The following is a 23458-nucleotide window of genomic DNA, read 5'->3' as shown; positions in this document are numbered from 1 at the left end:
TCTTACTAGCTGCATCAAAGTCCAGCAATGGTGGGGCCTCACCACACACTGCAGGTTCTCCTCCCAGCATAACTTCCATTGCAGGAAGGTGAGGAAGACATGGACAAAGGGCCAGGGCTGAAAGTGACTAGGTCACCCCAATTATCACCTGAAGGGTGGCAATGAGCTTCCTCTTGGGTTGAGCAGGTTCAGCTTCAATTACTGCCTCATCCTCTGCTTCAATGTCAATGGAAGATGCATTTAAATTCCCTCCATCTAGAAATGATGGTAAGAGATTAGGAAAGACTCTGATCTTGCCCATCATATCAAGGGTCTCTACATGAAATCACCCTAGACACAGTTTCTGCTTTCACCCAGGGCTTTGACCTGTGCCACAGCAACTGGAGCTATTGCTGTTTGTAACAGGTGTCCTTCTGGCATCTCCTGTTTCCCAGCACAGCATGGCTGGATGGGTGAGGGACAAAAATTGGTATAGACCTACCTGCCTGTTTGCCTGCATGGCCACTATTCAGACAGGAGTTGGGCAGAAACCAAATGAAGGAAGGTGGTTGGGCCAGTTCACAGGTACTGTCAGGGAAGGCACAGAGGAGAGCCCACCCTCCTCTTTGGATGAGTGGTTATTTGCTGGCCTGTTGGTTTGGGTGTCTAACTAAAGCATCACTGTCACTTTCAGCACAGCCAGCTGAAAGAGACTGTGTCTAGACCTTTCTCAGAGGCACCACCAAACCAAGGACAGAGTGGGTGTGTCCTTGTCCCATTTCCCAAGGCTCCAGATCCCTCGAGCATTAATGGCATGCAGGTACCCTCAAAGTCTCCTTAAATTGTATTTACATCATTTTTATACTTTGCACTTTCCCAGGTCAGAGCCATATGAGTCACTGCTTACACATCTGCAAACCTGAAACTACAGTTGAAACACTGTTCTCAGATCATAAAAATATTGTTATTACTGTCCATTACCTCTGGTACCTCCTGTTACCTGATTCACCTGCACCCCAGGTGAGTACCCCATAAGCACAGAGTGATGCCCAGATCCTGGACAATTTTTCCTGTCCATCATCCTCTCTCCATCCTACCACTGCTTCTTGGTGTCACCTAGACAATCCCATGATCCCTGCAGACAATTTTTCTGCATTTTACTTACACATGAAAGCACTTGCTTTAACACCATTTTACAAGACTCCACTATTTTCCAGGACTTTTGTGACTACTTTCCAAATTTTTGCAGGAAAGTTTGGTGTTTTCAACTGGAAATAGCCTGTTAGCCCTTGTCAATGTCTTCAGCCTCTCTGCTCACTTTTATGTTGTTGTAGTTGAATGTTGCAAGGGTGTTGTCTGCACAGACACTATTCTCACAAGCCCAGTACCCTCTGGGATGGTATAAAATCTTGGTTCTTCCCACTAAAGAGTGGGGGTAATGGTAGAGAACTCACCTGCATCATTCAAGTCATCATTATCAGCATCTTCCTCATCACTGCATGCCTGAAACACACACAGTCACCTCAGATCCCTGACAGAAAAGGCTTCCCCTTCTAAGCACAGAACACTGACATTTTCCTGCCAGCAGAGAAAGTAATACATAGCATGAAATCATTCAGCAATAAGATCATTGCAGGATGGTACCCAACGAGTGTCTTAATAACTTTTTCTTCTCCCCAGATCCTCCTGCTAGCTTCTTTTGATTGGAATTTAAGTTGACAGTGCAAGGAAGGAAATTTGGAGCAGACCTACTCCCATAACACATACTAGGACATATCCAGGACAGAATAAGCAGCATGTAAGTCCCTATTAAAGTCAGCAACATCACATTTTCAGGAGACCCTCAAGAGAAGCTGCCTCATTCTCACACCACTTGAGCACCAAGCCTCAAGGATGTTTCAATACCCTCCTCCTACTGAAATCAGCCCACCTGGTAGATGCTTGATACCTTGCTACCTTAAGTATGCTTGATACACTAAAGTTCACATATTCCTGCAGATCCATGCCAGGAGAGCTGTGACACTCAGTGTGGTTGAAAACATCCTCCTCAGACCAGTGAAGCCTATTTTCCCTTCTGTTGGCAGCTGTCACAAAATATTACCTGGTTATACAGCTCTTTCAGGGACGCATAGTACTTGGACCACCAATCCAGTTCTTCCAGTTCTGGTTTTTCCTCTTCATATTCATCTTCCTTCTTTACAAGCTTATTGATAGGATTTTTCTTCAAAGGAGCCTTGAGAGAAAAGGATTTAGAGGGAAGAAATGACCACCCAGGACACTCATGCACTCTCCTCCAGTGCCCTGGGAGCCTCTGGCAAAGGCTCAGCCTTCAGGCAGAGCACAGGCAGTGCAAAGCTGCCCGTGGCTTCAGCTTTGTTCTTTGCTACAAAAGAAGCCATTCTCAAGGCATAGGGCAGGCCTCCTTAATGTCCCTGTGCCAGAGCCCTAGCACATGGCACTGCCAATGAGCAGGCAGGAGAGAGGAGTGTTTCAGTCCAGAGAAAAACCTGGTAGATGAAATCTAACTGAATTTCTGAAGTTTTTGTTGTTGTTGTGTGTAATCTACAGTTTGGCTTTACAAACTTCAACATTTGTTGGGCCCAACACATCACTCACCTTCACAAAACTAAGGGGGTGAGTGCTGGAACCTGGGTCACCAGCTGCCAGTCCAATGTTTACCACAGTCTGAGATGGAAGACGGTGAGATGAGACATTGCAAGCTGAGATGAAAATAAAGAACTTCATGTTTCCATGCATTTATTTCTGCCCACTACTTCTTACTTTCGGCCACAGGAAAATCCTCCCTGTTAAAACACTAGTCTGATTGATTTTAAAGCTTTTCAAAACAGACTCTACAAAAATACTGCTGGAAATCCAACTACAGTACCGAAATTGGCCACCATCACCATATGCTTGTTGCTGACTCCCAGGAATTCAGAATTATGAGATATACCTTCCCTACTCAGAAATAGCCACAGATGGATCAATCTTTGGCTTCTTCTTCATGCTTCCAGATCAGGAGTGCTGGCTACTGCTATCATAGAGCTATTTAGCTAAGCTATTACCCAATGAACAGACTTTGACCTGACAACATGAGAGAACTGAGAACTTTTCAATCCTTAGTCCTAGTGAACCAGCTCCCTAGAGATGGAGCTCTCACTGAGCAAATTCTTCCCTGTGAGGGTGGTGAGGCCCTGGCACAGGTTGCCCAGAGAAGATGTGGCTGCCCCATCCCTGGAAATGTTCAAGGCCAGGTTGGATAGGGCTTGGAGCAATCTGGTCTAGTGAAAGTCATGGCAGAAGGTGGAACAAGATGATCTTTAACCTGCCTTTCAACCCAAACCATTCTGTGATTCTATGACCTTGTGATTGCAGGCAGAGGATTCTGCTGCCTGGCTAAGAGGAAGTGGAAGATCCAGGGATCTTTGCCGCTGGAAAACCTGCCTGTTGTCTCCATGAGAACCTCTCCAAGAAGGTTACCTTTGGGCACATCCTCTGGTTCCTCCTCCAGCTCTCTGGGAGAGAATTTCATCACATTGGACACGACATGGCTACCCACAAGGACAGTGCGCCCAAATGCACGCTTTTCCACCACAAAGACGCTGAGGGGAGGGTGCAGGTATATCTGCTCTGGAAGCTCCTGCAAAAGAATTATGCATGGGGTTCACAGGAGTAAAGGTGATCAGCCTGTGTTTAGCAATCAAACTATGGCAGCCCCATTAGATAAGGAGAAGCCTGCTGGCACCTTGCAGCTATGCCCAAAAATCAAAGCCTTGCAGTGACAGGCCATGGCTAAGACGGCTCTTCGTGGGCAATTTCACAAAGGTTTTGTTCTGCAGCTGAACCATGTGGTCATGGGACAGCAAAATCCTGGAAGCAGTTCCCCTCCTTCTATGTTGCCTCATGCAGTGAGGTGGTGCAGAGTAGCCATAGTGTACCCTGGCATGGCAGAATCCACCTTCCCACTCACCACATCCATGTATTTGACCAGCTCAGTGAAGTTTGGGTTCTCTTTGTAGGACACAATCACCTCTGACTCCACCTTCTTGCCAGCACATTCAATGATCACCTGGGGCTCATCCACCTCAAACAAGTTCACTCTCTTCAGGTCCCTCAGGCCCCAGAACAGGATCTGAAGCACAACATGAAGCTGCTGTCCAAGACATGCCAGCCATGGCACTGCCCATGCTGCCACCCCCCACCCATAGGACACAGTCCCCAGAAGAGGTACAGGCCTGCTCTCCCAGCTCAGCTGCCCAGCAGCTTTGCCTGTTGAACTACTCACATGGTTTCCCCCTCATGAAGGTCAAGCACCTCCATTTCTGGCATCTGCTCAGGCCTCACAGGCACATTTGACTGTCAAACTGGACTCCCTCACCAAGCCCTGCCCTCCACCCAGGGGCAGCTTGAGGGGAAAGCCAGTGCAGCAGAAGGTGGCGCACCTCTATGCGGAACTCCTTCAGTACTGGGCGGATGCCCTCAGGGATGATGAACCGTCCAGCACGGGGGTCTTCCAGGTAGTCGGGCTCCTTGGGCTCCACATCCTCAGGCACTGATGGCTGAACAGGTGGAACCAGGACACAGCAGGTGATGAAAGTCACTTCTATTCCATGCCATACCAACCCCCTTCTCTCCCTCCTTCTAGTTCTGCGCTCACAGGCTGTCCCTGCAGCCTCCTCTCATTGGAAAGCCAGATATGGCCGCCAACTTGGAATTCTGGTGGTCCCCATGCAACCAGCTCCTCACCCACACAGCTCTCCTCAGAGAGCTGCCAACCATGTGCAGCTTCCTACAAGCCTGTTACCTCCAAATAGCCACTGTAATCGAGCTCGATCAGCTCAAAAGTGGCAATGAGCTCTCCCGCTGATTTGCTGCCTCTGTAGAAATCAAAAAACTGCAGGGCAGGTTTGGTATACGGCTCATCAACCAGCTTCACCTGTGGGACAGCGAAGGCCTGCCCGAGGAAATCAGGGGAGCCCTGCAGGAAAGAGGGGAATGACTCAAATCATCCCTGTGGTATCTCACCACCTCAAAGACCACCACTAATTCCAGCCAATCTGGGACAGTACAAGACTACTCTTCCACCCACGTTATCCTCTGCTTTGATTTTTTCTGCTCCATCGAGAGCTAGGAACAGATAAAGGCATGTCTGCAGCAGCTCCACTTAACTCCTGGTTCATCTGCATGCAGAACTCGGCAAATGGCCTGGCACCATGCACCAGAGGACATCAAAGCTAGATCAGGTTTTTCAGAGTCTCTTCCAGACAGGGTTTGAGTATCTCCAAGGATGGATACACTACAAGCTTTCTGAGCTACAAGCCCAGCATGTGTTCCACCTCTGTGTAAAAACTGTTTTCTTATATCAAGATGTATTTTCTTCCTTGCCAGTTTGTGCTTATTGCTTGCCTTGGGCCCCTTGGTACCTTTCCATGAGAAATCTGAACTGAGCTTTTCCATCCTTTCCCACCAGGTAGCTGCAGACAGCAAAAAATATACTGGCTTTCTCTCAACCTCAGTAGGCTGAATATACTCAGCTCTCCTTTGTCCTGTGCTCCATCTTGGTGGCCTCCTCTGGACTCATCCCAATATGACAGGGTTTGTCTTGTACTGGAACCACAGGAAAGCTGCTGAGTTACACAGGAGAACCTGGTGCAAGTTATGTCATTAGCCTTGGGACAACAAAGAGGCTCTAGGGGACAGTGTGACTTTAAAGCACTAATAAAGAGAGAAAAGGGAGGACTGAGGAGGGATGATTGATGACATGTGGGGACACAGGGGAAGGAATAGCCCTAAAAGCAATATCAGCTCCCCCAGGATATGAGCCCTCTGCAATGTGAGCCTGCCAAGGAAGCAGGCATAATGTTTCTTCAAAAATAAGAGATCCTGGATCCAACAAGCACTCATCAGTCCCTGATGAACTTAGAGCATCTCTGAGTCAGAAAGTCTCAGCCTCAGCCACAGTCCCCATGACTCACTGGCTGGTCCATGGAAACCAGAGAAGTGGCAGCACTCAAAGATCCTCTGCCTTCCCTTTTCCAGAAACAACAGAAGGAGGGCAGCATGGCCATACTTACAAATTTATTATGGCTGAAAAGGTTGATTATAATGATGGGGGTCTCTGTTTTCAACTCTTCTCTCTTCCCATCAATAATGAGCTGGTCAAACAAAAGTAGCTCATTCCACATAGGGCTCAGTGTCTCCTCCAGCATCTGCAGATGGAGACAGAAGGCCAAAGTATTCCACAGTCAGTGGAAATAAATCACATGCAGGAAAGTGAGGAACTCTGGGCTGATTCCCTCTCTCACACAGCCACATACAGCTGGTGGCTAGCAGGAGTGATGTGGTAAAAGTGTGGGATCAGCACTCAAGATCAACTAGCACAGGCCAATCAACCTTTGAGACCATGCTCAATGACTGTCAAATATTCCCTGAACATAACCACACCGCTCAGAGCATAGATACCTGAGTGCTTGGAGATAAAAAAGTCACAGGAGGACTACCAAAGCACTGGCCTTAAACATGTCAGTGAGGGCACAATCATTTTTCTCTCCCCAGGTTCCCAAGATGACAGAGGCAAGAGTTTAAGTGGTCTCACCCTGGTGGTCTGGCAATGAGTTGAAAACACCACTCTTACGAATGGATCTGAAAGTCCATTATCATCTGCAGGGAGGATCCCTCGAGCCTGATACAGATGGGCTCGGAGCTGGAAATAGCTGAAGTCTGGTAAAAAAGGGAGAGAGGAGGTCCTCAACAAAGTTCTGTATGAGGCCAAAAAAATGTCTAAAGGAGAAGGCCAGACAGATAGGAGTGGGCACATTCTGTGACAAATAGCTTCTAGGGACTTCTAGGGACTGTGGTTCTCAGGCCAGTACATCTCAAAAGCTTTAGCCAAGCCAGACAAGCTCAGTGGGCTCCGCAGACACCTCTGGGAAGTACATGACATGCAACATGTGAAATGTGCAGTGTTCTGCTATGAGCATCTACTGCGGGGGAGCACCACCAAGCCTCATCAGAGGGGTACAACTCATGCCCATTGCCAATTGGGCAACACAATTCAATGCCTACAAAGGGCCCATCCTCTCTGCTGCTTTACCTGTGAATGTACAAATACATCCTTTGTCATAAGACAAATACAATCTTATGAGATCAAACTGGATGTGCCTATCCCAGTCATGCCTTGGAGACAACCCTAGATCAGGTCCTAATTCTCAGACATATTACAATTCCCAGATCAGTGTGGCCTGGAAGTGAAGTGAAGGACTGTGGGGGGACAATACCCCACCACAGACACTAATCCATGGATGGGACCTCTCAACTCCCTGCTCTCCTGCTTATGCGAAGAACTGGTATCTGCACTCACCATCCCTGCTGAGCCGGCTGGGAGGGCTGTATGCTGAGAGCTGGGCTAGCTCCTGCTCACTCTCGGAAAGGAACTCCTCAGGCAGCTCTGCCAAACAGTTTTTCGCATATTTGGTTACCCCGAGCCACATGTAGATTTCCAGTTTGGCAAAGATCTCACCAGTGTGTAAGCCAGGGACCTGAAAGCACAGGTTTAGCAGGTTTCACATCTCAGACCAAGATGATCACCATCAGCCTGGGACTGACCAAAGAGCACAGGAGAGAGAGCACCACATCAGCAGAGGCAAAAGGCAGTGGTGGAGCGAGAGCTGTGTTTCCTTGTGAACTCCAGGATTTCAGGAAGGAGGGCTGAAAGCAAGGAGGGGGAAACAGCAGGAAGCAAGCAAGAGCACACTGTCTTGATATAAACCCTACCTTCATAAAGATGGTCTGGATCTTTGCACAGTCTTTGCCTTTCTCCTCTTCAACTACTGAGTAGAGAATGTTTTGTGCAGGAATTCTGGCATATGCCACACGCCTGTTGTTGCTGAGCATCCAGATGAGTACATCAGGGAGAGTGCACTGGGGCTGGAGGGAGAGAAGGGAAGAACATCACAGCAGAGGAACACCTGTGTCATCCTCCTTCTACTGACATGGTGAAAGCTTCATCTCCTCACAGGAGGGACTGCTGAGCAATGGCAGTTTAGAGATCCAGAAATAAAGGACCTAACATTGGCCACATACTTCTGAAAGTCAGCCCTGCAATATGACTCTGGAGGTGTTGTGGTTTAACTCTGGCTGGCAACTCAGCACCATGAAGCCCATCACTCACTGTCTCTTGGTGTGATTGGAAACAAGATTCAAAATGTAAAAGTGAAAGAAGTCATGGATTGAGATAAAAACAGTTTAATAGGGAAAGAAAAAGCTTCACACACAAGCGAAGCAAACCAAAGAATTAATTCCCCTCTTCCTGTGGACAGGCAGGTCTTCAACCATTCCCAGAACAGCAGGGCTCCATCACAGAAATGGTGACTTGGGAAGAAAAACACCATCACTACAATTGTACATCACTCTACCCTCACACAGCTAAAGATGTGAAAATGATTTGACTTAGTGAAAGACTTCTCCAAACTTCAACAGTGTCTGTCCACCTTATGTCAGCAAACATGGCATTCTGGCTACACTACAGCAACACGCTGATATTTTTCAGTTACTTAAAATACAAACAATGAAACTCTGAACATGGAGAATTTCTGCTATGGATGAGAATCTTATTCCAATGCAAGTTTGAATCTGCAGAAAGTATCTATGGTCAGACCCTGGTGGAAGTGCAGGCAGCACAGGCAAGGCTGCTTTCTGAGGCAAAACTGTCTGCTGCAGACAAGGCCTTGGGCTGGTGGGGTGGAGCGGCCCAGGAGGGCTGGAGCTGGCCCAGCTCCGCCTCCTACCCACTGCAGAGTTGCTTGGACCCCTGCTCCGCCACTAACAGCCCTGCAAAGCTATCTGGCCTCATCCCTCATTACAGCTATCACAGGAAACATGGTAACTTCCAGTAGCTGGAACTTGGAATTTTACAAAGTGAGGGAAGACAGCAGAGGAAAATCTTCAGCTCACACTGCTGAGAGCCCCAGAAGCCAGCTCAGTATCCTCTCCTTGCCTACCCTCTCCAGCTCAGAACAGGGGTTCTGATCCTAGGAGCCACCATACCTCTTTAGCCATGAAGCGTATCTTTGCCAGGATCCTCCTTGTCTCCTTAACCTTCTCCTTGACATTGTCTCGGGTCAGATGTCGCCTCACACGGAGCCCCTGCTTTGCATGCAGGATCTGAACAGAAAGCACAGTTGTCACACAACCAGCCGTGCCCCACTGCCACTCCACATGGGGGGTCTGCAGGGAGCCTATTGTGCTGACCACATCCATCTTGCTCCATTGTGCCCTGACCTCCACCATGGCTCACTGCCCAGTTGCTGAGAGCAAACCTCCATGAACCTGTCACAAGCCATTTAGCAAAGGGTGCCATGAACTGGAGATTCCAGTAACTCATCAGCCTGGCCAATATCATCTGGTAACAGAAGTCCATGAGCTTTAAAATCATTTGGGGCAGAAAGATGTCTAAGGAATAAACATTCCAGAAGCTGGTGGTCTAAGGCTCCAGATAGTGCCTGCGGGAGACTTTGGCCAAGGAGCAACTTGGGGCCACAGTAGTGTGGGATTATGAAGATATAGGAAACTGCAACACAGGGCTTGGCTTTCACCACTATTAGTACATATCAGAGATAGTGTACACATCCGAGGAGAAACTTAGGGATTAATCAAAACTAATAATGAAATCCAGAAGAAATTCAGGGTGTATACCCACTGTGGACTGGCAAGGCCAGAAAACTCATCTCTTAGGTGGGTTCTCTCTTCCAGAGTCTCTCAGGCTTAGCAGAGTACCTTCACCATAGCTCAGGTGATGACACACAAGGAAGCAGAGGGAAAGGAACTGGGACTCAGATATGCCTAAATTTTATTTCCTGCTGCTGTCACTGCATTTTGGTCAGCTTTGTAGTCAGCTATGGATATTCTCAGTTCAGTCAGAGAGAAAGACCTCTCTTTTTCTCTCTGACTGAACTGAGAATATCCATAGTCAGCTTTGTCATTTTTCAAAGCTTTGTAGTCTGACGGGGGCTATGACTCTACAGCTGTGCTGTGATGGAGGGTACGTAATTGTGCTCTCATTCAGCTAGCTTGTGTGCAGGGTGGTAAGTGCCCCAGTATTGCCCTTTCTAAGGACAGACAGATGAATGGCTGTTGTAGACCTGCTGGGTATGTACTCAGCCAAGGGGCTGAGTTTTCAGGAGTAGCGGATCTCGGTGAGCAACCACAAAACTGCCTGGAGGAATATGGTGCACCAAAAGGCCTCCAGCAACCTACTGGGCAGCAATATGCATGTGCTCAACTACATATGCCCCAGTGGAGATGAAGGAAGGCATCAGAGCATAGCATCTGCACAAAACAGGGGGCAGCCATGACCAGACCCTGTCTCTTTTCCCTGTGCTGGAAATTGTATTGCCCTGAGCAGAAGTTGGGAGATGCTGCAGTAAAAGCCTATGACTGATACAGTGAGTTTTAGCTCCAAGTTTCCTTCTTAGTTTCAGTTCCTGCTGATCCTCCAGAAGTTTTGCCAGAGCAGGGATTGCACACACTCCCACCAACCACCACCAAACCCCACAACTTACAATGTTGCGCATCAGGTATTTTGTCCGACATCTGTCCAGGTTATTTGGATGAGCCATTGTTTTTCTCTCTGCGCTGAGTGAATATTGCCTGCAATGAGAAAAGCAGTACAGACTCTGTAGTCTCTGCACCCAGCATGTTGAGCACAGCTCACAGCAGAGACACAAGCTCCAAATCCCTGGTACCAATCCAGATGTGTCAGGAGGCTGCATTTCTGCAATGCCTTCTCTTCTGCAAGCTTGTTGGTTGAGAAGGTACACTGGGGATTCTCAGCACCTGAGGCTCCCTTTCTACTGTAGCACTGTGGACTGAAGTGCATAACGGCCCCCACAGGGTAGTCATGGGGATTGAAACATGGGTCTTTTTACTGTGTGATTGAAAAGAGTGAGGAAAATGTCCTTCACATTTAGGGAACATGTGAGAGCCTAGGAACACTGAGGCTGTCATCTATGACCCCTCTGATTCTTAGAACAGGACTGGAGTCTCCTCTCCAAGGTTGAAGAGCTACAAGGAGGGTCCTTTGCCCAAGTCATCCTCATTTCCTTCTGCACATCCACCTCAAAAGGAGAAGAGAGAAGGCCACACATAGCTGAGGCAGAACATGATATGACCTCCTAACCTGAAAACAAGAATCTTCAGGACATCAGGGACATGCTAACCTGCATCCAGCTACAAATTCCTCAAGCACCTCTCTGAGCCGTTCTTCTGCTTTAGCCTTTGGTCTTCTCAAGAGCTTCTCCACATCATCCAACCCCTGCTCCTGTAGCGAAATCACATTATTCACAAAGCTTGCACCTGGCTGAGAGGTCAAAGTAAAACCGTGCAAGGATGCATTTGCCACAAATGGCTTATGCCTTTCTGTAAAGCTGGGATTCATGAGTGCTGCAGATCAGCACTATGCTGCCCGGGACTCTCCAGAGCCTGAGGATAACCTTAACATTTGTTGTTACAACATCTTGTGTCTCAGTCCTCGAGCAGCCACTAACATACACTGTGGTAAGCTCTACTTTCATATTTTCAAGCCAAAAGGGAAAGGCAAGGTGCTGGGGAGAGACTGTATCCCCTTCATGACAACCTGAGGCTGAGTCTGCTTGCCCAATCATCTGCCCAGGGCTCACACAGCTCAGGACTGGCAGCAGAGGAACTTGTTGTCACAGACATCATATCACATCACTCCTCCAGGAACCACCACTAGGCAGTTGCACAGCATGAGTCCATGTGGCCTACCCAGCCCTGCCTAAATGGCTGGTGGGACTAAGCCCTGTGAGAGACATGGACTTGCATGGGTGGTAAGGACAGCAAACATCTCGCACAGCAACTGCACATGCAACAAGGAAAGCACATGAGGAAGGACCATGCCACAGACAAACACCCTGAACATGCTACCAGGCGCTCTGCCAGTTTGACAATCCGGTTGGAAATGCACAGTCTCCAGGCGTGATCCTCCCAGTAGCTCCATACATACACGCAGGGTTTTTCATGAGTCATGGGTAGGCAGCTGTAAGACCTAAGGACAGCAGGCAGAGGAGGTTACAGCTACTGCTACAGAAAGCATATGCCATATCGTTAACACATGTGCTCGCATATCCAGCAAGGGAGCAGAAGCTGAACTCTGTCTCCCTCACAGGGAATTAATTGGCTGTTTTGGGCTCTGCACCGTGGACATGGGTGCAAGCTGCTGGATTTGCCCTTTGCCATCCCAAACTAGCACACAGGGTTTCTAGTAGACAGTAGCACATGCTCAGATGAATGAGGCTGACAGGAGCATGGGATACTGCCATGGGACCAAGCAGGAACAGGCCGCACAATACAAAGACCAAGACATTGCCTGGGCCTGTGGGACAAACTAGACAGCATTCCCAGAGCAAACATCAGAAGAGCTTGTGTATGTGTCTTGCCTGCTCAACATAGGAGAGCATATGCCAAGAGTACTCCTTCCTCACTGGAAACAAGCCCTTAGGACATTGCTTCTGAAGCAGAAAAGGGATGGCTGTTATTGACAGGTCTCAGTTTCCTTGGGACCCCATCCTTGGCCATCTGCAAACATCAAGCAGACACCATAGGGCTCGTAGAACAAGTAGGAAATCCCAGCCAGCTAGGCCATGGCAAGCTGCAGGGTTGCAAGGAAGAGAAACCTAAGATGCATTGCTGAGCAGACCTCTAATAACATCTGGAACAACCAATGTGGGAAGCTGTGACAGCTCCAGGAAAGGTGGGATAGAAAGATATAGAAGACTTACTTGTCATACTCCATGGGCTCTGGTCTCTGACTCTTTGTAACTGATTTGTTCAGTGCTGCTAAAGCTGGAGTCAAGATTTCAGCATCCAGCTCACCACCTGAACCAGCATCCAATAAAGGCTGCCTTTCTTCTTTCACTTCTCCCTTTTCTGCTTTTTGCCATCCTTTGGTCACAACCTCTTCAGATTTGCCATAGTTTCCTTGAAGGTGAGCATTAAATTATAAACAGGTAAGTGGGATCACTCAGGTTTTTTTAGTAAAGACATTTTCTAGCTCGCAATACCAGACTCTTGGCAGTCTTCCTGCCAAGAGAAACACAGAGACATTTACTGCTTTGGGAACTAGTAGTTGTGTCCAACCACTGGCACATCACATGGACAACCAGGAGGACCGAGAGGGAGATGGGCAATTGCAAGAAGGTCCTTGTGTATGCCTTCTCCAGTTCTGCCAGCTCCACCAAGTGCCTGCTGGCTACGATCTACATCCCTACACTGGGGCCAGCATCAGCTCCTCAAGTAGTATCTCACCATCAAGCATCTTCACCCATCCAGCTTAGCAGGTGGGGGCTTTGACCCACTCTCAGGCCATTGTTTCCCCATCACTAGTTGTCACATCTCCTTAGGGCCACATGACCAACCCCAGTATCCCAGCTTTCCGTCCCTTTTTTCCCTGTCTTCCTACCAAATTCTTCTACTTCTTTGTGCCCCTACTTTCCCCAAACTTTCCCAAAACAGAAGAGTTTTCCTAAACTTTCCCAAAACAGGTAATTCACACAAATGGTGCAAATCTCCAATCCCATAGAAGAGATTCAGTATTTTAGCAAAGCATTGTGCACACTCCCTGGACTCATTCCTCATCTTTCCCAAGTTTCCAAGCTGACTTGACAGGGCAGTATGAAGAACTGACTTGACTGTCAGGGGGAGATTCACACTGTTCCCATGGTTTCTGGACATGGGGCCCTGGGGAATACCCACCTATAGAGACTTCAAAGCTGACAGGTTTCGAGCTGAGAGAAGAATCCATCATAGTGGCTTCAAAGAAGGCAGCAAAGAGAAGGAATTCATCCTTTCTCCCCAACACATTCTGAGCAAGAAGACAGAAATCAGCCTGAGAGCCTCGTGTGCCAAAGCACTGCCTGAGCACCAGGGCATAACTGGTGTCTGCCAGCCCTTCACAGGACCTCAGCAGGATGCTGCTGAGATCACCACTGGGCTGCCAGAAACAGGATAAGATTTCTTGGAAGTCCTGAGGTATTGGTGCAGAGCCATGGATTGGCTGATGCTTGTGTGAAGCCACTGAGCACTAAGCACTAAGGGATGGCTATTGCATCAACACAGCTGCCTCCCGCCTTGCCTCTTCCCCTTCACAGCTGTGCATGCCAAAGATTGGCATGGATCAGCCATGTCAGCACAGGAGAACTCACCTCAGGGAGTGGATGAAGCTCTTCCACCTCCACAGTGACCTCCCTGGGCTGTTTGGCCTCCTGAGAGCTCCCAGCCTCCCCCTCTCCCTGCAGCTGGCTCAGTTCTTTAGTTTTCTTCTTGGATTTTTTACTTTTCTTCTTCAGCTTCATTTTTCTCATGGCATCTCTCATCCTGTACCCAAGCTTCCTCTCTGTCGCACTGGGGCTGTCGAAGATCTTCGCTGTGATGGCCATAAGGATGCGCCCACGGTAGAAGATGCCCTCACCCATGCCTTCATTGAGGTCTTTGTGGACGTCCCGCAGAGCTGAGTTCTGGGGGGAGCCATACAGGTTCACCCAGGCTGGGCCAAATGTGGGGTTAAAGCCTGCAGAGACAGGGACAGGGTTTCATTCGGGCTCTAGAGTGACCTCCCCAGGTCAGCCTGCAGAAAGACTTCCCCAGAAAGAACTGCCCAGGGCACCAGAATGTCAGCATGCTTCAGCCACTCCTGCTCCCACCCCCAGGAGACCAGCATGCCAAGCAGAAAGTGCATGGCACAGGGCTGCCCAAGACATCCTACCCCAAGGCGGCCATGCCAAGCCTCACCATTCCTGTCAGGGTCCGAGATCTCCTGCAGGTCAATGTAGTGTGTAGCAATGGCCACATCACCAACATTGGCATCATCCAGCACCTGGACTTTTATCTTCCTGGACAGAGGCGGGAACATCTCAACAAAACTGATCTGTTCGTTCCACTCGGGCTCAGTAGTGTTGGTCTCCACTGATGTTTCCCCCTGGGAAGGAGAAGGTGTGAAAGTCACACAGTCCCAACTGCTGCCCAGAGAAAGGGATGCCTCAGAGCTTGCCTCAGAATGGCATGCACTCTTGTACCACCTGCAGACAGTGCCAGGCAGAGTCTGGGGATGGCAGTGTCCCTGCTCCTATCCCCGTTCCTGCAATTCCTCTCTGTTTTATTAATGGGGGGGCTGTCCCAAGGCCCTGGCATGACCTACACTATCAAGGGAATGCAAACAAGCAGCAGATTCATAGGTATCTAAAGGTTGCCTGGAGCACTCCAGGCCCACAAGACTGCCAATCAGGGATTGATTCTCATATTAATGCATATTACAGGATCAGAAACCTTGGCCTTGTGTGCAAAAACTGGGTCATTATCTCAGTAAGTTTCTCAAGGGTCTCAGGCTGAGCCCAGCTTGACACACAAAAAGGACTTCTGCTCCAGGATTTATCCCTATATTTAAGGATATGAATCTCTGCCTGCAAAGCCAGTAGCTCAGCCAGTAGCTGTGCCTGGGGCTATCCTATGAGCAGCTCTCTATAGAGAGAAAAGCAGGTAACAGCCTTCTCATTCAGACATTGCACAACCATGGCCACACAGCTCAGACCACTGCTAAAGACAGCAACACCTGGTCTCTCCCAGCCTATTTTCAGTGGGATTGCTGTGCTCCATGGAGGCTCCTGGCACCATGAGGCCAACACATGCTGCCACGCAGTCAAGGGAGAATCAGCTTGTCCCGACAGAGCTTCCCTTCAGACTCACCTGCTGCCCACAGAATGAGACCTGCACATATGGGTCGATAAAGACTTTTCTCTCCCCTATGATCTTGGAGATACCACCCATGATGCCTGCTGTCATGCTGGGCAGGCCCTCAGCACGATACAGTTTGATGCAGACCCTGGCCCAGGGTCTCTCTGCAGGGAATCTCTTAGGCAGCAGCAGATTCCTGAAAGACAAATTCATGTTCTGCCTCTCTTCTGGAGTCCACGGAACACAACGATGGGAAATTCAGTGACTGGCAGGAAGATTGGATCCTGCCTCTCCACAGGTCTTTTTCACTGGGTCTTTGCCCATCAGAAGAGGGGAAAATGGGGCAAAAAAGGTAGTGTGAATAGAGACATGGCTGTGTTCCCCAGGGCCATGCAAGATCCCACTGCACCTACCTTTCAATGTCCTCATCCTGGTTCCTGGAATAGGTGGGACGGAAGCCCACAGTATCCCCACGTGCAGAGACAGAGATGCTGCACTTCACAAAGCCTTTCACGCCTGCCTGGGTGTCCATGGGGTCACTGATAAGTGCCCACTTCTGGAAAAACCTGTGATCTGAGAGGGAAGAGGAGGAGTTCCCTAGGGAGCAGCCACGTTACCATTTCACATCCAACTCCATCCACACAGAGTGCCCTGGCTCTGACCCTGCCTCTGAAGGTGCAGGAGGTGTCACTTGCCTTCAGACAGCTGGGTGGAGAAGCAAGCTCAGGTCTTCATGCAAACTAAGTGCTTTAAAGCCAGGTCCCTGACCAGACCCATCAGAGCATGAAGGAAACACCAGTTTCAGACAGAGCCAGGGTCAGGCACAGGTATGTGGTGCAGTTCTCATACCTGGCTGGCTGTACACTGTCTCCACATCCATCTTGAACGTTCCTATGCAAGTTCCCAGAAATGGTATCTTCTTTGAGTGAAAAACCTGAAGATAGCACAAGTCCCCCTTGAGCACCATGAGGTGTGGGCAGTCAAGTGACACATCCAGATATCTCCAAGGAACACAGGGCTGCCAAGAGGTGTTCCAAAGCATAGCTGAGGCAGTGGTTGCAAGCTCCTTGTGCAGACTGACCCATCTGTGTTAGCCTTAGGACTAACCCATTGCTACCCAACCACTCCCACAAAGCCCACCAGCCCATAGCCCTCAGTCAAACCTAGACCGAGGCAGTAATGTGCAACCAATTCAGCTTCTGTAGTCCCAGGTAAGCCACACCCCAACAATGGTGCTGGGACAGATCTGTTTTTTCCCACAGGAAGACCTTGTGTCCATATCCTGCTGGGTTAGGGCAGAGCTATGACCCCACCAGACTAGTGTCTCTCCCAAAACTCAAGTCTTGCTCAGTTCTCGCTGAACTCTCACCAGCAGAAGAGACATGCAGCTTTTCACAGAGAAAGTGCTGGAGACCACTTGGCAAAGGACATGCTGGCTGGGTTTAGCTATCTTCAGAACATCCCTGTGTATTGGGGAAGTCTTTGTGCTTTGGACCAAAGGATTTTCAACCTCTCTTCCTGCCTGGGCTTTTCTACAACACAAATAATTTCTGAGCTCCCCTCACATCAGTCACTTACCTTCAGGACCTGCAGGATGAGACTCCAGGGTGAGGGGCAGTAGGGAATTGCTACAAAAACAGCAGGGCAACAAGGCAAAAGGCAAGAAAGTGCCCCAGAGGCCCCACTGCAGTCACACGGTGAAGAAAAACCCTTACCTGGAGGAGGTGGGAAGGCAACACTGCCCAGAACTGTCTCAGAGCAGGGCTAGGTTTCTGCCCCAGTGCAGCCACAGGAAGGCCCTGTGGCTCTCTGTGGGCAGGTGATTCCAGCTGGAACACCTCAATGGTATTGCTACCCTTGCATTGCCCATTGCACCCAGTGTCTAAACACAGACGCATCAAGCTGTACCACTAACCAGTGAAAGATAAAGAGGAAGACATACATACCGAGATCTCTATGAGTCGGTGAAATAAAATTTCCCTTGGCTCATAGAAGTCAAACAAAAAATACTGGAAGAGAAAAGCAAGATAGCTGAGCCCCAGGCTTCCAGGCATCCCTTGCAAAGATGGTCCCAGGCATCTGGGACAGTGGTGGTGCAAGGACAGAGCCTCTGTCCATGTCACGTACTTCGTTGTAGAAGGGGCAGTTTGTTGACTTCTGCGTTGCCGTGTGCCTCTTTTCCTCTCCCACCTTGACTACAACAAAGGGGTTGATGTTCACCCCCACCAACTTCCGTGCTTCAATTACATTAATCCCAACCTGAGAAAATATGGGAGAAAACCAGCATTCTCCTTATTTGAATCAGCACTCTCCTTGTTTACACCTCCATCCTGAGATTGTTTCAACAATACCAGTATGCACATGTACAGGGCAGTCTCAATGCAGAGCTGGACACCTAGGGCAGGCAAAAGCACGGCTGTTGAAATCTGCTACAGCCAGGACACACCAAAGTAGTATTTGAGACACTTGTTTCTTTCAGACAAGCAAGGAAATAAAGTGTAAGAGCCCCAGTACTTTTGACAAGAGCAGACCTTCCCAGCAGCACTGTTACCCTCAGTTTCTGATCCTAAGGGGTTGAAAACCCACTGCTCCCACATGACAGGGTCCACAGAGCATCTTGGAGAAGATGCCTTTTTTATCTTCTGTTAATACTCCCTATTGAATCCTACTGAGATGGACACCATTGGAAAGACTGGAATGCGGCTGCTTACAAACTACTTACATTTACTGCAACTGCTTACAAGTCTAAGATATGCAAGAAATGTTCTCACATTTGCTCTCAGTACAAGCAATTAAGCCATGGTTAAGGTACAGAATGACTGCTTCAAGAGAACGATGGTAGGAAATTCAACCCTCACAAAAACTTCCTGCTTGGTTGAAAGGACCAAATGTGAGTCCACGTTTACTTAGAACCAGAGGAGGATTTAAAACCATAGCCATGCTTGGAGACTTACCCTAAAATCAATTTAGCCTGATGTGAGATAATCAGCCAGAGCCACAGCTTCCTAACAGTCTCCTGGCATGTCCAAGCAAGCCCCCACATAGCCTTCTGGCCCTAGTCATATCCCACAGCTGTCCCCAAGGAAGACAGACAAGGCCCTGGGAAAGCTGGCAGGCACCAGCCTTGCCTGGGTACTCTCTAAACGTCTGCATAGGCAATGTTTTGCAATGGCACATGTAGCTGATTCCCTTCTCCTGTTTATCCATAGCTCACTGCATGGGCTTACTGATACTGTGGCCAGCACTCATGGATGCAGTCCATTCAGGGAATCTTACATCTTGCCTGGAAGTCACACAAAGCATGATGGTCTTCATGTTAGAGGCCTTGACAGAGTAGGTGGCAATTGGAGAAGCCCAGGCCTTCAGCAAGGCAGTAAGGGACTGGCTGCGGGGCCAGAGGCAGCTATGGGGACGTGCACCCAGTGCTGCAGTACCTGGAAACTCTGTGGAGTTGGGATGGCAAAGAGGTCTCGTGCAGAGCAGAGTCTGGAGCGGCTGCACAGAGAAAAAAGCCCAGGTGAGCAGGTGTCCTTGTCAACATGAACCTGAGTAAGTTCTCACCAAGGGAAGCAACAGAAAACCTCACAAATAATGGCCCATTGCCTTGGGAATGAGCAAATCCCCAATACACCCTGTCTAGGGCCTTTAGAGATGGAAGTTTTCTGACATTTGGCCAAAGCAGACTGTCATGAGCTGCAGGAATTCCTCAGGATATGGCACTTTCTACACCAGGACCCAAGCAAGGGCAAGAAAGAAGAGCATGCCATGGATACCTCTTCACAGGGCTGAAGATAGTGCCTGAGGCCCCAGTCTCAGATGTATCATAGAAATCTTCCTCCTCTTCCTCTTCTTCATCAGTCTCCAGACCTTTTGCCAGCTTCCTGCCTAGTGCAGCAGCCTTCTTGTCCAGTTCCTTCACTCTCAGCCACTCGGTAGTCCTGCAAGCCCCGCCCCATGCCATGAGCCATACATCAGCCTGACAATTGGGCTGTGCACTGCCCTCCCCCCAGGAGGGTGAGCCAAGACATTTAAGGGCTACTTACTCCAGCTGCTCAAATCCAGGATTGTGGATGATTAACTCCGAACTGTAAAAAACAAAAGATGTTTTTCTCTAAAGACCAGTGTGCCACGGCTGTTCCCTGATGCATTTAGGTAATGGTGCTTCAGCCACTCTCCTGCTTATTTCTCGTCAGGGACACCAACAATTTTTTCCTAAGCTTATCCATTGTCCACCCCATGTGTCTGCTGTTTTCCCTCTAGTTCCACAAGTGACACTTTGTAGGCCTTGATGCTGCCTGTCATCCTGTCTGCCCAGAAACCTACAACTCCCCTGGCTTTGGGGCAGTACCAGCATGCAGGGTGCATGGAGGTGCTGGAGGCCAAAACCATGTTCTCTGCAACTTTGCAACCACAAGGCAGGAAAGCTGCAGAAATGCTCTCAAGGCTCTCCCAGGGAGTCCCAGGACTCCCAGCAGCTACAGTGGAACATTGCAGTCAAAGGCTCGTTGTGAAAACAAGGTATCTCTTTATCCAAAAACTCTGCCCCCTTATTGCTGCTGTAGAGTTGAGATGCATCAGCCTGTCCAGAAGTGCAGAGTAAATGAGGATGGATTGCATCCCAAATGCTGCCACTGACAAAGGCAGCTGTACAAACTGCCTGGAAATTTGCTCTTCCTAGGATTTCCATACCTGTCTTTCATAAGATAGACAAAATCCTCTTCAACCCAGGTCCCCGCTGAGCCATTTGGAGGCTGGTAGCGCAAATCCAATTCAATGTAGATCTACAAAACAGAACGTGAAATAGCCTGAGAGCTTGATAGCCACAAAACAATGACAGAAATGTCACAAAAAAGAGAAAGGGGGGCATGGAAGAAAAAAAGAAGTGAGAAGCTGGTGGAAAGATGCAGAAGAAAGGTGGTCATGTCCCCACAAGAAGCATATTTGTACCAGACTCCTATTGTCTGCCTCCATCAACGAGCTAGACATAACAAAACTCCCTCCTCCACAGCTTCTCAATCTCCATGTTTCATTGACTAAAAGCAGGCTCAACGTTACAAACCTACCATAAAGAGGCCCAGAGAATCACCTTGAGGCATTTTTGACAAGGGAGCTGGGGAGAGCCCTGCACAATAACATGCAGGATTTGGAGCAGTCTCTCTGGAGGAGGCACAAGATAGCTGGCAGAGCATTCCTAGGAATGACAGCTTGGATTAAAATGCTGGAGAAGCCACTAGCACATCGAAAGCCTGCATCACAAGATACAAGGAAGGACAGTCAGAGAAGTACAGAGCACACTGGGTATTTGCACAGCCAACACAGGTCTGAACAGCCTTGGTCTGCAAGTGGCCAACCTGATCTCAAACCAACATAAACACAGATGATTTCCCAGCAGAGGCCAAAAACACTAGTATGGAAGCTTAGTAGGCTGAAGGGGATGTACTCTGGGTTCAGAGCTCAATCCCTGAAAAATACACATTTCTGGGAAAAGAAATGCAGCCCAAGAAATCAGCAGTATGGTGATCAGGAAAGGCAGCAGCAAAGGCTGGAAGGTGAAGAAGCCTGAGACAAAGCTGGATGAAAAGCTAAGGCCCTAAAAACACTCCTTTAAATCACCAGGAGAAGAAGGGGTGCAAGTAACTCTAGTCCCAGAGGAGAACAGGATTTGGACTAGCAGGAAGTCTAATAGCTTTATTCCTACTTTGCTAAAGGAGCAGCCTCTCTCTTGGGGTCATGCCTCTTCCAAGCTGAGCTGAGAGAGTCCCAGGCTGCTCTTGGATGAGCAGTCTTGCCTGCCCTATTTCTATCCCTGCAGCTGTTGTACAGCCAGGGTTGCACAATCCAAAAATAACCCAGCAAAACTGAATGTGGTTGGGGCAGCTCATCAGCATGTGTTGCTGTTAGCACAAGGGAAGAGACACCGGGGGCAAAGGGCTGGGCCACAGTGTACCTCTGACCTTACACAATGGAGTTCCTTCAAACCATCACCAGCACCAAGAGCTAAGTCTAATCCCTGTCTCTTTGCTGGCATGAACGTTTATCCAGTGAGCTGCATGGGCTAAAAATCATCCTGGAAATGGTCAATTTCTACCTGGACCTGCTCCATGATCCAGGAGTCTAGTAACACCAGCAACCTGTGCCTGTGCCACTCAGGCTGGTGGTCTGGTGGCCACAGAGCTTGCATGTCATGTGCCACCATGTGGTTTAGTCATACTGCCTGTGTGAAGAGCAAGTAGAGATGCAGCACCTTGCAGGACTGCTGCCTCTGCCTCTGCTCTTCCCGCCTGCCAGCTGCCCTGGCACAGGTCTGGCAGTCTGGAACCCACCGAGCTGTGCTTGCACACCCAGCTGGCAGGAAACAGCTCATTTTAGGGTGGTATTCATCTTCTACAAGTGCAAAGGATTGACTGAGCCCCAGTGCCAGGGCTGGAGGAGAGCAGGACCCGCAGAGCAGAGGGGCATTCAGGTGTCAGCAACACTCATGCTGTCCCAGATACTCATTAAGCCATCCAGTTAATGCTAGAGTTTAACCCAAAAGCTTGCTAGGGGTTCCAAGGCACCCTACCACCTTCCACCTCACTCCATCACTACAGCAGCCCCTATACATGTACTTCATGGTGCATGAAGCAGAGGAGATGCCACTTCCTACATCCATTGCCCAGACTTGAGAAGGTTTTATGAAGCCTCCCTTTGCTCATTCAGGCCCTTGGCAGTTATCCAGGAGCCCCAGCCCAAGCCATGCATTTGTAGATGCTCCTAGAAACCTCTTGGTGGATGTGAAGTGTCTGTGTCCCTCCGCAGAGATGGCACAAATGCCACAGTGCTTCCAGCTCAAACAGCACATTGGATTTCCCCTCAGTCCCCAATCCACCTAGGGAGTACTACATGAAGTTTCCCAAAAAGCCTTACTGACTGCTGATAGCCAGGCTATCCACAGACAACTTACACCAGTGACTCTGTTGCTCATGTCCACAAGGGACTCACGCAGGATTAGCCTTCCGGATGTCATCAGGTGCTGAAGGCTGAGGACAAGGGTACCGAGCAGCCTGGTGAAAGGAATGAGGGATTTGTCTTTACAAACAAACTGGGCATTTGCTGGTAGATAAAACTAGTACTGAGAGATAAAAGAAACAATGGGAAGGATTCCACTGATTGATTAATGGAATGAGAGATTTGTCTTTACAAACAAACTGTAAGCCTGCTGATAAATAAAGTTAAATACAGAGAGATGAAAGAAGAATCATATATTCCACAGAAATTCCATTGATTGACAGAAGAGGAAAAAAGGGGGGGTTATATAAATTACAAGGGAGTCTTAGGTATTAGGCATTTCAGGAAGTCTGTACCTCTCAAGTATGTCAGCCAGTGGGGAAAGAGAGAGGGAAATGTGGCCGGGAAATCAGGATAAAAAGGAGGCTGCGCCCTCTAACAATTTGAGAGTCCCCATGGAAAACGCCCATGACCTCTCCCTTCATTCAAAAAAAGTTACAGGACTCCTTTTTGGACATAAATCTCTGGTCTTTGTGGATTAATTTTCCTAATACTGGAATAAAAAAGGGAGACTGCAACAACACTGTACATAGCATCAGTGCGTACATCCTGGGGAGTACTGGGACCTCCACTCTACCGCTCACAGCCCCTCTGAGCTGCCCTGAACTGCTTTCCATAGGGAGTCTGGCAGCTGAATACCTGAGACTGACCCTGCAGCAGGTCCTGCCTTTTCCCCAGTCATGCCCAG

The 23458-nt window shown here is 48.9% G+C and overlaps 1 protein-coding gene across 1 annotated transcript in view; it reads right to left on the bottom strand.

Annotated features, from left to right (window-relative positions):
* The window catches only part of LOC128796833 (fer-1-like protein 4), a 38770-nt gene that overhangs the window by 12097 nt on the left and 3215 nt on the right, over positions 1-23458 (bottom strand). Inside the window, exons 4-33 of the mRNA XM_053958859.1 lie at positions 22667-22766; positions 20413-20504; positions 19767-19808; positions 19497-19661; positions 19158-19218; positions 17851-17982; positions 17670-17732; positions 16573-16657; positions 16137-16296; positions 15736-15919; positions 14785-14971; positions 14199-14563; positions 13750-13858; positions 12777-12975; positions 11923-12043; positions 11196-11296; positions 10539-10626; positions 9025-9141; positions 7753-7905; positions 7340-7517; positions 6575-6699; positions 6054-6188; positions 4784-4957; positions 4422-4538; positions 3950-4111; positions 3460-3619; positions 2596-2699; positions 2081-2212; positions 1434-1482; positions 149-255 (exon numbers count right to left, since the gene is read on the bottom strand). Of these exons, the coding sequence (XP_053814834.1) occupies positions 149-255; positions 1434-1482; positions 2081-2212; positions 2596-2699; positions 3460-3619; positions 3950-4111; positions 4422-4538; positions 4784-4957; positions 6054-6188; positions 6575-6699; positions 7340-7517; positions 7753-7905; positions 9025-9141; positions 10539-10626; positions 11196-11296; positions 11923-12043; positions 12777-12975; positions 13750-13858; positions 14199-14563; positions 14785-14971; positions 15736-15919; positions 16137-16296; positions 16573-16657; positions 17670-17732; positions 17851-17982; positions 19158-19218; positions 19497-19661; positions 19767-19808; positions 20413-20504; positions 22667-22766 (3967 nt within the window). The remainder of the gene's footprint in view (positions 1-148; positions 256-1433; positions 1483-2080; positions 2213-2595; positions 2700-3459; positions 3620-3949; positions 4112-4421; positions 4539-4783; positions 4958-6053; positions 6189-6574; positions 6700-7339; positions 7518-7752; positions 7906-9024; positions 9142-10538; positions 10627-11195; positions 11297-11922; positions 12044-12776; positions 12976-13749; positions 13859-14198; positions 14564-14784; positions 14972-15735; positions 15920-16136; positions 16297-16572; positions 16658-17669; positions 17733-17850; positions 17983-19157; positions 19219-19496; positions 19662-19766; positions 19809-20412; positions 20505-22666; positions 22767-23458) is intronic.

The sequence above is a fragment of the Vidua chalybeata genome, chromosome 17, assembly GCF_026979565.1.
Source record: "Vidua chalybeata isolate OUT-0048 chromosome 17, bVidCha1 merged haplotype, whole genome shotgun sequence".
In the NCBI taxonomy this organism is placed as follows: domain Eukaryota; kingdom Metazoa; phylum Chordata; class Aves; order Passeriformes; family Viduidae; genus Vidua; species Vidua chalybeata.
This window is presented reverse-complemented; position numbering and strand designations above follow the sequence as displayed.